Below are 17,413 nucleotides of genomic sequence, written 5' to 3' on the forward strand. Positions count from 1 at the left end.
ATTTCGCTTTCCATTTCGGCATTGAAATCAGACTCTCTTCGAAGCATTGTGAATATCTTTCAGATAGAGTTCTTCTTTATTCGTAGCACATTAGTTAGAGATAATCTGTCGCCACCAATCGGCGCTTAGAGTTCCTTTCCGTGTTTCGGTATGGTTCTTTTATCGATAATTTTTAGTGAACTTGTGAAAATGACACCGATGCAAAGATTTTAATCCAGAAAAGCGTCATTTAGCATCGTCGTGTACACACGACACACTATTTTGGAGAGATTCGTGGTGTTTAGTCTCAAGAGCGTTATCAATGAACAACATAAACTACTGTGCATGTGGTACATCCTCGATGCATTGAGTGCATGTAACGTACAAACGCATGGGGGGACACAGAGACAATGGCATTGCGAGCCGTGCAGGTAATATGATGCAGCATCATACAATTCCCTTAACGGTCATGTAATTCGACTGCTTTCATTTAGTAGTCCCTCTCGCACACCACAATCATGCACGTAAGTTTATGGACACGCCATATGCAATTGTGCTGATGGTTCATGATGATCCACGCTCCTTGACGATCCACGGAAGGATGTTGTATAAATATGTCTCGAATCTTACGCACTCCTTTGTAAGTAAATTTACTCCTAACCTAAGAAACTGTTCAAACGTGAAAATATGGCTCTTGCACTGATGCATTCGATGATGCAGCTAAATGGATGGTGGTGGTTTTGCTTATGATTTTGTTATGTTGGGAATTGAAATTAGCATGCGATGATGATGCTACTAAAAGTTCACTTAATGCAGATTACGCTAATCGGAGAGCCATTGAACAATGTGTTAGTACGTTGGTAGTTTTAGCAAAAAGTTGAAAGAAAACTAACGGAAGAGATCCTTCGCGTTATCCTGCACATAAACATTGGGTTAAGAACTATGTTAACAAACTTGCAATCCATTCATAAGTTGATGTTGATTCGAACATGCGTAAGTACGAATAACGCGTCATCTTGTCTAGTTTTTGGTATGCATTTTGCGCAATTGTTTCATAAATAGATGAATTGATACCAAAAAACTTTTTTTTTTTCGTAAAAGATGTTAACAGTAGTTTCCTTTCTTTTGTTTCATTATGAACTTTCCTATGGTTTGGATTTTTTGTTTGCTAATTGATGCCATTCTATTGAAAACAATGTTTGCTGCCTGCCACTGATTGTATTTTGTCTTTGTTTGTATTAAAAAAAAGCATTCTTCACAATTGTATGACGCAAGTGACAATGATCAATAGTTTAGTATAGGTTTTATCTGTTCCGTATTTAGACTTTTTCCAAATGATCCTGCGCATTTGTTTGGTGCTTGTAATCCCTTCTCCTTACTCTTTTAAACGTTAAGATTAAAGATCGAGAGAAGAATGGTGCTTACATTATATTAATGCTTTTTTAATTATCTTACTGATCTATCTGAATTAATGACGTACAATTCGCTTGACGCTTTTTTCCCCTTTCGACACATTAGTAACAAAACAGTAAAATAAAAAAACTATACCATTGACGATAGAACCAAAGGAAAGGGTAAGGTATCCTGGACATGCAGTTGGAGACGGCGAAACAATTGCAATTTTCCATTGGCTATGGGCGGTGGATTTGAGATTAAATGTGTTTATTCATTCCACATTCATTCCTTTTCTGCTGCCACTTTCTGCCAGAGTTAATTCACCAGTTAATCCATCTTCGGCAGATCGCACTTTTTTATTAATATTATTACTTAACTACATTGGTCTATATAATACGTAAGTGTAATCGATTGAAACAAAACAAACTCATATAACGTATAATGCTAAGCATAATTAATCGTCTCTTGCTGTTTTAAAAACGTTGATAACGAAGTTTCACAGACTAACCGCACAAGGAGACAATTGTAACAATATGTAAATAGGTAAAACATGAATTGCCTCTCTCTTAAACATTTACGAACAAACAAACAAACAAAAATATTGTTTTTTAAGGACATATTGATGAACGATAGATTAATTGAAATTGAAAGATAAACACTGGATAGTACCATCACAAAACCATTATTGCACGCGCACCGTTACTATTTACCTTTCTTTTTAATAGTTGCATCTGATGCAAATATGTTATCATTTTCATCGGAATTAAATCAACGACGGAATAAAACAGATGATGCGAGAGCGTTTCCAAATATGACACGTAAGCGATTGTATAGGATAGGTTTGTGTAAGTATATCTGGGGCTATGTGTGTCGCTGGGTGAATAGGTAAAAATGGTAAAATTGTGACAAAACTACCCATTCGTAATCATCCCACACTGTTTTCACCATCGTTCGCAGCAACACCGCGGGTGGGAGATTAAGGTGCATATTATTGCAATAGTGTTTCAAATGAAGCTTGCAGGACGACGAATTGTTTCTTTGTGTGTTCTTTTTTGTGTGTTTTTACCCAGTACGCGACGGACTGTACCGTCCATTACTACATATTGATGGTGCCTATGCCCTTGGCGGAGAGGTAAACCGAACCCAGCACGAGAATCTTTAGACATCCACGACCATCTTTTTATGAATATCGGTGTTGCCCACCACCGAACAGAACTCGTCGAACGATATCTTGCCATCCTCGTCCTTGTCGGCGAACACGATCGTCTTGTCTACGATCTGCTGCAGTTGCGTATCCTTCAGATTGTTACCGACCATCATTTTTAACACCTGGATCCGGGCGTGTCGGTGTCAAGGGGGACGACGACGGATGCATGAAAGGAAATATGAGTTTTGTTAAAAAAAAAGAAGCCCGAGCAGATATTCTAACGTCGCTTGTGCTCGTGGGAACGTTGGCGGGCATGCATGGTATTCAAGGTAGCCCGGAACGATGAATGATTATTTTTAGCATTGATTCAACGTTCCCCAGCCGCGTAGTAGTAGTGTGGTAAAGATTGTTCGTTCGAGCGACGGCTACTTTTGGACGCTGCGCGGATAATATCGCGCTACATCAGTAGGCCCGTAATTTGTCCCGCTTACCTGAAATAGTTCCCCATTCGAGATGTATCCATCGTTATCCATGTCATATATTCGGAAGGCAAATTTCAGCTTGGACAGTTTGTCGCCCTTTACGCTAAACTGCGACACGCCCTGGATAAACTCCTTGAAATCGACCTCCCCATTGCCGTCCGCGTCGAAAATGTCGATCACACGCTGCACCAGCGGGTTTTGCTGCAGCTCTGGCAGGGACATAAACTCATCGATGCTGAGGGCGCCCGAATTGTCGAGATCCAGTTTCTTGAAGCGTTTGCCCAATCGACGGATTTCGTCCGCGTCAACTGGAAGTATTCGGAGAGGATGTTACCACGTTAGAATGACCATGTGATGCACGGTTGGCAAAAAAAAAACACTCCGTACGGGTGCGAGATGTGATTTGGCCCATTGGAATTAGATTCTATTAGCACTAACGTCCGACGACACACCAGCTGCGGGCGACCACAGAAAGAAGATCCACTTCGTTCGCTGGATAAAAGGAAACTGAGAGATTGATCCCTATATATCCAGCTGTGTAGGGGCCATGAGCGATCGTGTTAGTATGGACTGTCGCCGTTCCCATGGTAGCGCGTCCGCAAGCGTTTCAGCTAGCTAGTGGTGACCGGCCCACGCCGCTTTACCGTAGCCGAGTGACAAATATCTGGCAGATGTAAATAATACCGAAAACGAGGGAGAAACAAAAACATTGCGCTCGGCCAGCCACTGGGCAAAACGCCGCGGCGATCGTGAGGGTGTGAATCGAGCGTTTGAATAAAATTAGCAACACAAGCGCCATGCTGTCGGCAAGTGGAAAGATAAGTAACATTAAGAGAATACAAAGAGAAACATTCGGCTAATGTACAATAACCGATTATCATATGATATAAGTGGTTGTTGAATCGGTTTAATGGCTAAACGGCGCCTCATGAACAAAGGACAGCCAATATAGTGGTGGAACAATTATGGACATTTTACCAACATACACATAATAAAATAAACCTAACTTTCTAGTTGTCCGTAGCTACAGGATAAGTTGGAGAGCTGCAAACACAAGATAATGGATCTTGCATGCTGCGGTCGTATGCGCCTTATTATTGGCGTCTTTTGCCTCTGGGAAAATCGATAAACTCATGCTTGTTTCGAGAATAGCCGTATGCTTCTGGTGCTACTGTATCCACTGCTGCTGCCTGCTGCTGCTACCGCTGGCATAACACACACGGTCATGCACAAAATCACACGAAAGGAGAGAGAACGCGCGCGTGTGTACACTACGGATGTTTCGTGGCCTACTGCTACGCGCTGATCCCACCAATGATACGCGTGTTTTTCTTTCTTCACGCGTTATGTAGCGCAATTGTTCTTTCACCTAATAGAATGCACTGCACTTACAAAATGGGTTCGAGGTTGGCCTAAAAAAAGCGTATAATAGCTACTTACAGTTTGAGCAGAGCTCCATCGGTAGCGAGGTTTCATTTCCCTGTAAGTGAAAGATACCATAGTTGAGTTAGTTTGGCTGTGTCAAACGAGGAGTCAGTCAGGCCGTCGTTCAATCGAAATTGTTGTACAGGTAAGAGGGCGCCATAATACCTTTGGATCTAGGGCGATCTGGGCTCAAGCTATAGTAAAATTTTCAATGCCCCTAGACATTGCACCAAGGTATACTGGTGTAGTAAAAGTTATCCGATTGTACGACGCAAAGGTTTGACACAGTTTTGGAAATCGTACAATTGCACCATTTTCCCCCTTTTTCCTTCGATCGTAAACCGATATGAACTCAAAAATTTGCACATGTAAAAATGAGACATGAATTTTACCTACCATTTCTTGATCTGTTGCTCGATACTATGGCTTCTCGAAAGACGCTGCTCGTTGCCTACGGCTGGTGCTCCTAACTATGACTTGGGCACGTACTTTAAGCTGTCCTGATTACAGGATACCTAATCGGGGCCACAAATTCGCCAAAACACAGAACCACACACGGGCTATGGTAATTGCACGGGATTTTTTGCGTGAGCTTAGAAGAAGATTCGCTACGACCGAAAACGACGAGGAATAGCGTTGCACACACACACTCTCAGTGTAACGACGTCGGACCGTTCAATGCGCTCTCAACACACCCCCACGAATGCGGCGACGAGTATTTTACACACACACACACTCCCGTAGACTTACAATTCTACCCTACAAGGGCTGGGTGACCCAGCAAACAATTCGTTCGCGCTGTTTTTTTTACCGAGCTCGAGTCGAGCAAGGTTGACGTTGCCCAAATGACATTTGCTCGAAATTGTTTAAATTTTTTACACATCTGCTCGACAAGTACTCGATACGCCTAAAATTGTGGATTTGTGTGTGATCAAGTGTGTTGAAAGCGCCAAGATGTACAGTCTTTTTCCGAGTTACACGGTTCTCGACTTACGCGGATTCGGAGATACGCGGTTTTCTAAATTTGACAGATTAAATGTCAAATCAGTACAATTTGCTTCAAGTTCGGTATAAATTGCACTTTTGCTAACAAATTGAAACCGCTTAAAAGCCAGAAATATTAGTATTTTCTGCACAAATCTTATCAAATAAGTGATAAAGTGTATAAAAGTATTAATTTAAATAAAAAAACTGCGAGTAATAAATAGTATTTTACTCAAAAAACGTGAAATTCGACTTACGCGGATATTCGAGTTACGCGGATTTGACGGGAACGCAGAAACCGCGTAACTTGGGAACAGACTGTAGTGTGTTCGTAAATTTCTAACTTCCAACAAACTTTCTTGTATCAATGAACGTTGCAGTCGAGCTCATTTTACATTAATAGCTTTGGCTCTTGATGAAAAATGAAAGCTAATTTTTTGTAACATTATTTGGTAAAAAAATGTATTTTTCAAGTGTGAAATAACTTTATGACAAATTATATCGATTATAACGGATCACAGTCAATTTTAACTGGCTTATTCTAAATTCCTGTATACTAGTGTAGTTTAGGGAAGTTTAGGACTTGGAAAGTGCTACAAACGACCACCAAACGGGGCCTAAGGGCTGTAGCAACGCTTTTACGCATGCGATTTTATCGGATGGCCTGTCAAAATGTTATGTGAGATTTAACGAATCGCACGTGCGATGTTATCTGTAAAATCCCATATAAATATTTCCCGATAAAATCGCATCGGATCAGCGTTGCCACCACCCTAAACGGCTCAAGCTTTCAACCTAAAAGGAATCTAAAATGACTTCGTTTAGAAGATGGTAAAAGACTGGCGCATTTTAAAATAGCGAAAAAGCTGATGGCGCCATCTGTTGGCGAGATACTCAGCATGTGGAGCTTTCCTCGCTCTGAGCGCTTTCTCATTCCCACTATTCTGTTGTTTGATTTCACATCGAAGTTATGCATCGCTAGAATTAGAACGGCGATATGTTTGTTCAAATACAGTCTTTCCCCAAGTCACGCGAATAATGCGTTCCAGGGACATTCGCATCTCGGGTTTTCGCGTTACCCAACTGACATTTTATAGCACGAATAATCGGGAATTCGAGCAAATTCCCTTAAACTGGAGCCTTAAACTTCCCTTAAACTGCACCAGTTTAAGGGAATTTAGAAAAAGTCCTTTAAAATCAAATGTAATGCGGCTTTTTCGTTACTTCCCAAGTGACATTTGCTCGAAATTGTTTTCCCATATCTGCTCGATTAGTACTCGATACGCCTGAAATTGTGGATTTGTGTGTGATCAAGTGTGTTGAAAGCGCCAAGATTTGGTGTGATCGTAAATTACACGTTCCTCTATCGATGGACGATGCCGTCGAGCTCATTTTTCATTCATGACTATGGTTTTTTGTTGAAAAACAAAAGCTAATTTTATGTGACGTTATTCTATAAAAATGGGTATTATTTAAGTATAAAATGGCTACATGACCAACTATAACGATAGCAAACATCGTTTCCGGGCGAATCTAGAAGAAAGTAACGAAAAAGCCGCATTACATTTGATTTTAAAGGACTTTTTCTAAATTCCCTTAAACTGGTGCAGTTTAAGGGAAGTTTAAGGCTCCAGTTTAAGGGAATTTGCTCGAATTCCCGATTATTCGTGCTATAAAATGTCAGTTGGGTTTCTTCTAGATTCGCCCGGAAACGATGTTTGCTATCGTTATAGTTGGTCATGTAGCCATTTTATACTTAAATAATACCCATTTTTATAGAATAACGTCACATAAAATTAGCTTTTGTTTTTCAACAAAAAACCATAGTCATGAATGAAAAATGAGCTCGACGGCATCGTCCATCGATAGAGGAACGTGTAATTTACGATCACACCAAATCTTGGCGCTTTCAACACACTTGATCACACACAAATCCACAATTTCAGGCGTATCGAGTACTAATCGAGCAGATATGGGAAAACAATTTCGAGCAAATGTCACTTGGGTAGTCGACTAACACGTTTTCGGCAAAAATATGAGTGATAAAATGTTATTTATGATACAGTCAGAATTCAATAGTTAAACGCTTTTTAGTTGGCATGCTTTTTAGTTGCATGCTCGATAGTTGGCTGACAGTTCAATTAAAAAGCATGCGTTTGTATGGAAAACCCGGTTTTTGAAAAATTCAAATATCTCATGGCCTGCCGAGAAAAAATTCATATTTTTTTGTATGGAGAAACGTGCCAACTAAAAAGCACATATTCAATAGTTGGCAGGGAATCGAAGTTCAACCGGTGAGTTCAGACTGTAATACGTTATCAGAGAACTTAAAATCTGTAGTTTTTTTTCACAAAATGTCCTGCACTATTAAAATGTTTAAGGTATTTCAACAGTGCCAAAAGGCTTCAGTGCCAAAATGTAGATGGAACATTGAAGCGAATAACTTATGTTTTATCTGAAAATAGTTAAATAAGTTAAATAAAGAGTAAGCAAGCACTAATAAGTAGTTTTATTCAAAATAATAGGTGAGTTCCGCTACATAAAACGAGCAGAAATTAAAAAAAAAAAAAAACATTGTATCGTTTGTTGTACACACTAAAACCAATGTGTTGCACTCGGGACCATTTTAAATTGCGAGACTACACGATGAAAAAGTATCGCCATATTGAAAATTTTATTTTAAAAAGCGAGTGTCGGGGTGGCGTACAATCTCTCAAGTGTCTCAGAAATCAGGAGTTCATTTTTTATAATTATTAGATTTCGTTGCTGTGCATAAGCCGTAAAAGGTCCAAAATCGGTCAGTTGTGGTCACTATCATTGGTCAACGGAGATTGTACCAACCTATCAACCACACTTTCCTACAATATCAGTCAGTGGAGGCATGACAATATGTTTTGAGGCCTACAACATTTTTAGATGTTATATTTAACTTAAATTAATCGCAATTTTCTAATTGCCATACCAAGGGCAAGATTATTGTTGTTGTTGTCTATAGCACTTTTAATAATACAGTCGGTATAAAGTGCCTTGCGGTTTACGATACTGTCTTATCCCAAGTATTCCCAAGTAGCAAAACAGAGATGATATATTTTAGTTATGTATGTATTGTGTCTGTATTTCAACAGCACGGCACACCGAATCATTCGAAGAATATCGCCCAAGTGTGGTTTATGTAGAATCTAACCGCTTTTATCGATAGGACTTAAAAGCCTCCTAGCTTCCTGGATCACAAAAAGGTACAGCTTTTATGTATTGTTATACATTTAAGCAATTTAGAACCAACATTAAGTGAGCACTGTGACCATTTTAAGAAGCTCATTTCAAAGATCTAACACGAGATGCCGATTGCACAAGTGCGTATCGTATGCGATTTTATTGAACAATAGAATATTCAGCACACAGGGGAAGGTAAAGGGGTGCTTCCTGATAATATTTCGTAAAAATATAATAACAATCAACAAAACAATAATTCAAAACTCCTTCTTAATCAATACTGCTTCTATGAAATTAGATCAGGAAAGGATATCTTGCATGTTCGAGTTTTCCAGTGACGAAGGAGTTCAAGTGTCAAAAGGAAAAGTGTCAAACAAACCCATTCCAAGCAATCAAAAATTGTTGGATGTCGCCAATTATGGAGACTCGAGTGCTAGAGAAAATTTCAAAAATGCTGATTTTCTATTACTAGTTAATTTCTGGGGTATTTAATAACTTTAGGATGCGTGCAACGGAACTGATCCCAAACCCATACTGGTTCTTAAAATGATTAAGATTGCCTATCAGACCTGGAATAGATCAAGACCCTTATCTAGGCCCCCTGATGCTGTTGCATTTTTAATTCGTCTCCAATTATAGTACCAGAATCTGTCTCAGTCATGGAACAATCCAGTAGAGTGGTGTTCCTATTTGTTTTGTTTTTTTTTTCATTGGCGGGTCCTGCCAATAGTACCGTCAACTCGAACGAATAAATGAAATTAAATGAAACTCGGACGATTTAACAACATCCCCTATGAGGGTTCAAGCCTCGCATGGACCGTCGCCCTAAGCAAAGATTGACTATCCGGATGCGTGGTATTTTAAAAAGTATCGAAAGCCTGTACAACCCACCGTGATATGTTACCCTTAAAAGAAGATTATTTGTTTTTTTTTTTTAAATAATTTTTGTTGCCGCGACATTTTTATACATCCGGGCCTAGAGTGGCGGCCATCTAAAGTAGGATGCATGTCTGTTGACTTCTGGAACTTTCTGGTTTTCTGGACAGTTGGACCACTTATTGAAAAACTTCGCTCACTCGTCGTAGATTCTTTAGCAATGCTTGGGCCAAAATTTAGGCCGATGCATGAAAAAAATTCGAAAAATCACACAATTATATTAATAAAAAGCATGCCAACTAAACAGCGTTCAACTATTGAATTCAGACCGTAATTTGTATCATTCATCTCCTAACCTTTCCAAACACTAAAAACTAAATCGGCGTTGCGTTTTCCATAACCAAAGCGGTTGCCATTGTATGGATGTAAACTAAACAAAAAGCATTCAAGCATCCGCTGAAAAGTAACGCTGATCAGCCCAGATCAGCCCAGAACAAGCATCCACTGGAAAGACCTGCCAGCCACACGGGATACCAAAATTTTCAGCCACTTTCCCAAACTCGATCGAAGAGGAACTATAGTTGCTGTTGCCTCGATACAACGGTTGCATTAATTTATGTTATGAGTATCTTGCTCAGTTACGCGTACAATATGGCAAAATGTTCGAAACACATCCAAGGAAACCATCATTTTGTGTCATTTTGACAATCGCTACGATCGTTCCCGAATTCGATCGAATTTGGGAAAGTGGCTGTTTATTATAGAGATGATCCAAAAGAAATAAAGAAAGCACTAACTAGTTTGTATAATACCAATTTTGTTTCCGTTATTCTAAGATAGTTTAATTTGACACTTTTCCGTTTGACTCACCTAATTGGCTCTATTGAATTACAGTCACAATTCAATAGTTGAACGCTTTTTAGTTGGCATGCTTTTTAATTGAACGCTCAATAGTTGGCTGACAGTTCGATTAAAAAGCATGCATTTGTATGGAATAAACGGTTTTGAAAAATTCACAAATATCTCATGGCTCACCGAGAAAAAATTCAGAATTTTCTTCGTTGGGCTCAACAACCATTGTCGGTCAAGGCCTGGCCTTTTCCACTTGTGGGCTTGGCTTTCAGTGGCTAAATGATTTCCCCCCATAGCAGGATAGTCAGTCCTATGTATGGCGGCACGGTCTATTTAGGGATTGAACCCAGGACGGGCATGTTGTTAAGTCGTACGAGTTAAGACTGTACTACGGGACCGGCTCAATTCAGAATTTTGTTGTGTGGAAAAACGTGCCAACTAAAAAGCACATATTCAATAGTTGGCAGGGAATCGAAGTTCAACCAGTGAGTTCGGACTGTAGTATTTATTGCGACTTGTATTTTTTATATTTATTTTTATAAAAACATTAAGCTTACTGACCTCTTACAACGCTTCGTATACTAATAATTATATGATTATTATTATTATTATTTGATTATTATATTATATAATTATAAATATTATTATCATTACATTTATTTTATAAAGTGTTTTAATTTTATTCAACGGACTATCGTATGAATGAAGTATATTATATGGGTGAGTATCCCACCAGGGTCTTTTTGTACATTTTACTACAAATATGTGTTATCGAAACATTCTTGCTATCAATCCAAAGCCTTAGTTATTGGAAATATATGGCAATTTATATCCATAGAAAATTATATCCAAAAAATCAATTACACTCGGCTCATTGCTTATGTTTTTGGCTCACACGGCTAGATTATATCATGTGACTGTCAAAAAATATGTGTGTTGTAGTAGAACTGTCTACTAGCAATAAATTTACCATCGACGTTCGCCAATAGCTTCATTGACTATCTGGTTGCGAGGTACTAATTAGTCTAGTAAATTTCATTTCATCAGCAATACGATCGGGTCGCTCCAAACACCGGTCAGCAATGAAGCTCATATTCATAATAGTAGATTGGACTTATTGATGCTTTGAACCTCTAAACTGTATTTGATACGTTATAATTCTTATATGTTTATACAATTACGATCCACTGTACCAAAAAGCTTGGAGAAGATGACACTCCAAAACTCAAAATCAAAGTTTATGGTTCTGCGGAGGTGCTACAAACATATTAATGTTATTACAGCCAAATTCTCAAATGCAAGACTTAGTTATTATCTTTATTTATTTTTTTTATTATCTTTTCTAATGCCGTTCTAGATTGTTCTATATCTGCCTTGCATGAGATGGATTGTGTGTGAAAATCATACATATTAATTTAATGATACAAATATCAAAATTCGTATAAAATTCACATGAAAAGTACGAACATTTTAAAGCAAATACTGCTGACAATACTTATTGATACGTTTTGGATTTACAAAAAAAAAGTTTTCTGTGAGTTTACAAATTTAAAATATATTTATTGTAATCAATGAACTGATGCCCATAAAACTAAAATGACTAACATCTCTTCTATTTTTGTTGATTGAAATTCACCTTTCTAGTTCAAAATCTGATTAAAATGGTTGACAAACAACCGATAAAGGCCGAACAAGGGTTGTTGTGTTTAAAGGATTAAATGCACTTATCCTTGGCTGTCAGCTATGGTGCTTATCGCGAAACAATTTTCACACCTTTCTCTACACTTTTTGTTGCTAAATCGAACCTCTTTTCAATCTGAATACCAGTACAACGTAATCTTTTTCTACGTTTAATTTCAAAACTTTGCAGTGCAAAAAATACTTTGCTTTCGTTTTACTTTCTTTAGTGGGCGTGGTTTGCAAAGGATAATGGATAGTACAAGGGGAGTTGAAAATTCTCAGCCCATTTCCATGGCCTAGCCTAAGCTTCTACGAGTTCGTTTAGATGAAACTATCTACCCTATATTAAATTGTGATTTGCACTAATCAATAAAATAAACTAAACACACTAATCTTTATCCTATTAGCCACTCGTGCCATCGATAACCATGCGCTAGGTGATGATGACACGTGTCCGGGATTGGCGTGTGGCGAAGGAAGAAGAGCATCATTTAAAAGTAATTGTGGGACTGTCGACGGCATAAAGTGCCTCGGATGTTTTGCTCAATGTTGGTGGGCACGAGGTTCCGTTTTCCCTCGAGCGAACAGAAAGTCATACCAGGGGGAGGAGAGCATATTCTCTTATCTACACCGAACCAGATTCTCAGCGTAGTTTTCACTCGTCACGTTGGCTTATTTGTCACCTCAACGCAAAACGATGTGTCAAACACGTGCCATCGTCCAAATGAGACTGGTGTAATGAATTTAAATCGAGAATTTTGTACAAATAAAGTGTAGCCCGTTCATGTGATATCATTGGGAAAATGGATTAGAGAACGATGGCAATAGTAAGTCTTTATCTCGGCATTTTGGTTATTTTGGAGAGGGGTTTGATCTACAATTTATGATTTTTACCGCTATTACCTTCATGCACGTGTGTGGACATGGATCTCATTGGTGGTTAAAAAGAGATGAAAAAGAACTCTTGTGTGTGTTTTTTAATAGACAGCTCCTCAGTTTACTGATACTGGTCACAGCACACATAATTTAAGTGATTTTTCATTAATCTTTTTATTTGGCAACAATCCTAGAAGGTCAAGTTTTGCCTCATGAAACTGAAAAATATTAGAACAATGAGTTGTGCGTAAGGAGGTTTCGACCCCTTTCAAAAGACCTGCCAGCCGCACGGGATAGTGAGGAACGATAGCATTTGTTTGTTTTTAATTGCATTTCTTAACATGCATTAACATAAAATTAAACCTGCGTATAAGTTGAAATCAATTTGAAACATTGTTTTCGTCCGCCTTCACGAAATATTCAGTCGCATAGTCAATAGGTGCAATTTTAATTACAGCAAAAAATCGTTATTAATTAAATATTGCCAGTACCACAAATTGTGTCAAGTTATTATGAATAGTACATTATAGTACACTCAACCATTTTAAATTGCCAGTGAGGCCATCACCTACTTATACTTTAGTAATACTGCAATTGCACTGGAATAATAACATTTTTAGTAATAGCATTAAGTTATTATGTTTATGACATGCCCGTGATTGACATAATAACTTGCTGTTTTGACCATTCGGCTGCGTGGTACTCAATAAGTCAATAAGCTAGTTTATTACGCCAATAAGGAGCAGTACCGTATTTTAGCGTGTATAACGACTTCTCTAATAAATAACTCAAATTTTCAGAAAAAGGATTTCTTACGTTTAACGATAAAAACAAAAAAAACTTGTTTATGTCACCAAATTGATTCAGATAAATCTGTTTCGTGCCTGTAGTACAAGCGAATGGCAGGCAATTACTTTACCTTCATATTCTTTTGGTATTTCCTAAACAAGTTTAGTTTTAACCACATAGTAAAGCGATTCTTTTTTATGAATTTGAATAACCAATTTGGAGATTCAGTTGGATCAATTATTTCCTCAGTTTGTAAACCTCTTTGTTTTTCCTATTGCATTGGCAACACTCATTGCAGTCATTATCTTTGTGGATACCCATGCACCACTATTACCACTATACCACCACCGACTATTTACGTCGATTACATGATGTCATTTCTCAGATGTAATCTAAAAGTTCTTCTTTTTCTTCTTTTTGGCTCAACAACCGTTATCGGTCAAGGCCTGCCTGTACCACTACTTGTGGGCTTGGCTTTCAGTGACCTATTGATTCCTCCTATAGCAGGATAATCAGTACTACGTATGGCGGCACGGTCCATTCGGGACTTGAACTCATGAAGGGCATGTTGTTAAGTCCTTTGAGCTTACGACTGTACCACGAGATCGACTAAGCTAAAGGTTACTATCTCCTTAATAATGACCCCCTTAATATCATGTTGGTATTTTTTTACCTAAAAAAGGGTCGTTATACACGCTAACATACTTTAATATCATTGAAACATACAATACAACTCGAGTTGGAGCTCGAGTTAGTTTATAAAAGAAATAAAAAAAGATTTTCAAAAAGTGAGACAAAAACTTTTGAAAGGGACTGTTCATATATATTTATCATCTTAATTGCCTGTGAAAACTACACTTTAACGCTCTTTATGCTCATAAAGAAGCACATTGTAAAAAGTGTTTTTCATTATATCACATTTTCACGATACACATATCGACATCACCTGCTTGAAAACTTACATTTAACGTATCAAGCATACAGCGAAAGAAGCAAAGTGGTACAAATAGACATAAATTAGATTTTTAGCACAAGCCCGTCGTCTACGAATGAAGTTTTTTTTTTATTAAAATGCAAAACACCAACTCGAATTCGCTCTGATAATGCACGTTCTACGATGTTAATGTTAAAATTCAATCAATCATTTCGATCCATGTCCTTGATTGTAGTGTGAGTTACTTTTGCTTTTCCAATCCCTTTTCGGTGTTTTTTTTCTGCCCGTTTCCATCACTGTTTAAATAATCCCGACTATGTCCGGCTCCATCGAGCAGAGCCATTTGACTGTGGTGCGTTAGTTCACGTTTAATTTCAGTCTCCATCATAGTGGGTACTGTGCCATACGGTTGAGCGAGCGCCATCAGATCCGTTTTGATATGCAAACCGGACCGCATATGTACTGTGCTGCCCATGGTTTTACGTCGATTTTTTGCACTACCGCTCGATGCACCAGGACCAGGCTTGGCCATTTTACCCGGCGGGCACAGTTTGCTAACCAACTTGATCTTCTCTATCTCAACGCATTGTTCCATTTTCGATTCCAGCTTAACGGTGCGGTTACTGGAGTTGGTAGATTTGGCAAAGGATTTAGGCGACACGATCATTAACAGATTGTTGCCATTTTCTCTATAGTTGCCGGTGAAATGGTTCTCGTTGTTAGAATGCTGTTGTTGTATTGTATGCCCGGTCGTTTGTGAGATCGATAGAAGCTGCTGAGACTGTTGTGAGCTTCGTTGCTTCAACGGAGTGCGAAGATCGTTTGCTTCTTGCTTCTTCTGCCACTCGAGCACATTCGTAAGCAGCCGTATGTATCGGATGGCCATGCGAAGTATTTCATTTTTTGATAGCTTCTTGTCCGGCGGATGCGTCGGTACAAGCTTCCGCAGCTCAGCGAATGCACCCGATACGTTCTGCTGACGCCAGCGCTCTCTTGTATTGGTGAACATTTTTCTGACGACGGCACCGGACCCATTAATGCTACTGCTTCCGATTCCCAGCTTAGTGCCGGTTAGATTAAGCACCGGCATGGATGCTTCAAGTGATCCACAGCCGTCAGGATTCGAACCACTAGTCTCTTCTTCAGCACTGGGTCCATGGCCTGGCAGGAATAGAACGGAAACCATGCTCGACTTACTGATAACAAATAAATATCAAACATAAAGCAACACACTAACCGGAATTTTTCAGATCTAGCTCCTCTAGCCCATCACTTTCGTTGGAGGAAAAGTCCGACATATCATCGTCGGAAAGGTCCTGCATAGGGCTACGACTAAAATAAGCTTCTGGTCGACTTTGCACTTCACAGTCACTGTGTCGCGTTGCTTCGGCCACATCTTTCGCAGCGGTTACAAATTGAATCGAGGACACTAAGGCCGATGCCATTAGGCTTGCATTGGCGTTTTCAAACGTTGTCAACAGGCCTTTGGCTGATGGTCCAAGCTTTGACATATCAATATCACTACTTGTATTGTTTTCCATTGTACAAAGGATTATTTTTCCTTTATCGATAAGCACTTGCACAATAGAACAAAACTTTAAAAAATATTCCTCACATTTGCAGCAATACCGAGGAGTATAACCTTTCGGCGAAGTGTCGTAATCACGAATGAGGGGTGGAATATTTTAACTCAGTTCGACATTGAATGTTGCTGTGCAGCCTGTAAAATTGCGTTTCCTGCGCATGTTCCGATTGAAATGTATCCTGATGACTCCGCCTTCTTTATAAAACGGGAAATTTATGGAAAATTCCACTACAATTTGTGTTAGCAAATATGTATGTTTTCGTTAGTTTCTTATTCTGATCCTTAAGTTTGATTAACCGTAACATTAAAATATTATGGTAAAAACATTGAAAAAAAAATTCAATAAAATCTCAAATGAAAATGAAAAATAAATAAGTATATAGTGTATCGGGGTACAATCATCAATTCGCACCACTTGCAGGGTTTTCGAAGTCACTTTCGAATATGCACATCATTGTCCACCACCTCCAAGATGTTTTTCAACGACTGTCAAATAGTTTTTTTTGCGTCATAATAAAATTTCAGTTCTTACACATGATTTCTAACAAATCATAAACAACTGTGAATCCAGCATGAGACGCGTTGAAAATCATGCTGATGAAATAAAAAATTATGATGATTGAAATGAAATATCAAATTGATGTAGACTAACATCTTACACGTGGTGAAAAACAACGTTTACATTCGAAAATGATTTGAAAACCCTGTAATAACGACTTGGAAACCCCTGTAACATTATGCCCGTTATGGATTCAAACCCCTTATGATTCGTACCTCTCCCTCTCGCTCTCTCTCTTGTTGGCCTGCTCACGAATTCTCCAGGATGTTCGGTCCCTGGCTGTAACCTCCCATCCATGCAGATCTCCGTCAGGTCTCGCTTCATCTGGTCCAGCCTTCGAGTTCGCTTTGCTCCCCTGCGCCTTATGCCGAACTGGGGATCGCGGTCGAACACCTTCTTGCTGGGGGATGAGTCCGGCATCCTCATGACATGACCCAACCATCGTATCCTGCCAGCCTTCGCCACCGTCAGGATGCTCGGTTCGCCGTACAGCTCAGCAAGCTCGTGGTTCCTTCCTTCTCCTCCACGCTCCATGCTCGAACACATCGCCAAAGATGGTCCGGAGGATGCATCGCTCAAACACGCCCAAAGCGTTTGCATCCTCTGCTCGGATGGTCCAGGATTAGTGTCCATAGAG

The 17,413-nt window shown here is 39.1% G+C and overlaps 3 protein-coding genes across 4 annotated transcripts in view; 1 reads left to right on the plus strand and 2 right to left on the minus strand.

Moving 5' to 3' along the window:
• LOC120948846 (uncharacterized) overlaps positions 1-17,413 on the plus strand; it is a 314,251-nt gene that overhangs the window by 148,317 nt on the left and 148,521 nt on the right. The window lies entirely within an intron of this gene.
• LOC120947926 (calcineurin subunit B type 2) lies at positions 54-5,145 on the minus strand. 2 transcript variants are annotated; one of them, XM_040363757.2, is made up of 4 exons: positions 4,825-5,145; positions 4,444-4,483; positions 3,013-3,311; positions 54-2,703 (listed from the first exon to the last, which is right to left on the minus strand). In XM_040363757.2, the coding sequence occupies exons 1-4, from the start codon at positions 4,825-4,827 to the stop codon at positions 2,533-2,535; spliced, it is 513 nt and encodes a 170-aa protein (XP_040219691.1). In that variant the 5' UTR covers positions 4,828-5,145; the 3' UTR covers positions 54-2,532. The 2 variants fall into 2 exon arrangements, with proteins under 2 accessions (XP_040219691.1, XP_040219692.1); XM_040363758.2 differs by lacking the exons at positions 4,444-4,483; positions 4,825-5,145 and adding an exon at positions 3,391-3,533.
• LOC120953011 (uncharacterized) lies at positions 11,027-16,294 on the minus strand. The gene is made up of 2 exons (XM_040372660.2): positions 15,870-16,294; positions 11,027-15,793 (listed from the first exon to the last, which is right to left on the minus strand). Exons 1-2 carry the CDS (start codon positions 16,171-16,173, stop codon positions 14,874-14,876), a joined length of 1,224 nt encoding a protein of 407 aa, XP_040228594.2. The 5' UTR covers positions 16,174-16,294; the 3' UTR covers positions 11,027-14,873.

This window comes from Anopheles coluzzii, chromosome 2, assembly GCF_943734685.1.
Source record: "Anopheles coluzzii chromosome 2, AcolN3, whole genome shotgun sequence".
Lineage (NCBI taxonomy): Eukaryota > Metazoa > Arthropoda > Insecta > Diptera > Culicidae > Anopheles > Anopheles coluzzii.

Coding starts and splice junctions, on each gene's coding strand:
- LOC120947926 (XM_040363757.2), bottom strand. Junction 3,312..4,443: donor GATGGAGCTCTGCTCAAACT/GTAAGTAGCTAT, acceptor GAATACTTCCAG/TTGACGCGGACGAAATCCGT. Junction 2,704..3,012: donor CGAATGGGGAACTATTTCAG/GTAAGCGGGACA, acceptor GCCCGGATCCAG/GTGTTAAAAATGATGGTCGG.
- LOC120953011 (XM_040372660.2), bottom strand. CDS start 16,173: ATGGAAAACAATACAAGTAGTGATATTGATATGTCAAAGCTTGGACCA. Junction 15,794..15,869: donor GCTAGATCTGAAAAATTCCG/GTTAGTGTGTTG, acceptor TATTCCTGCCAG/GCCATGGACCCAGTGCTGAA.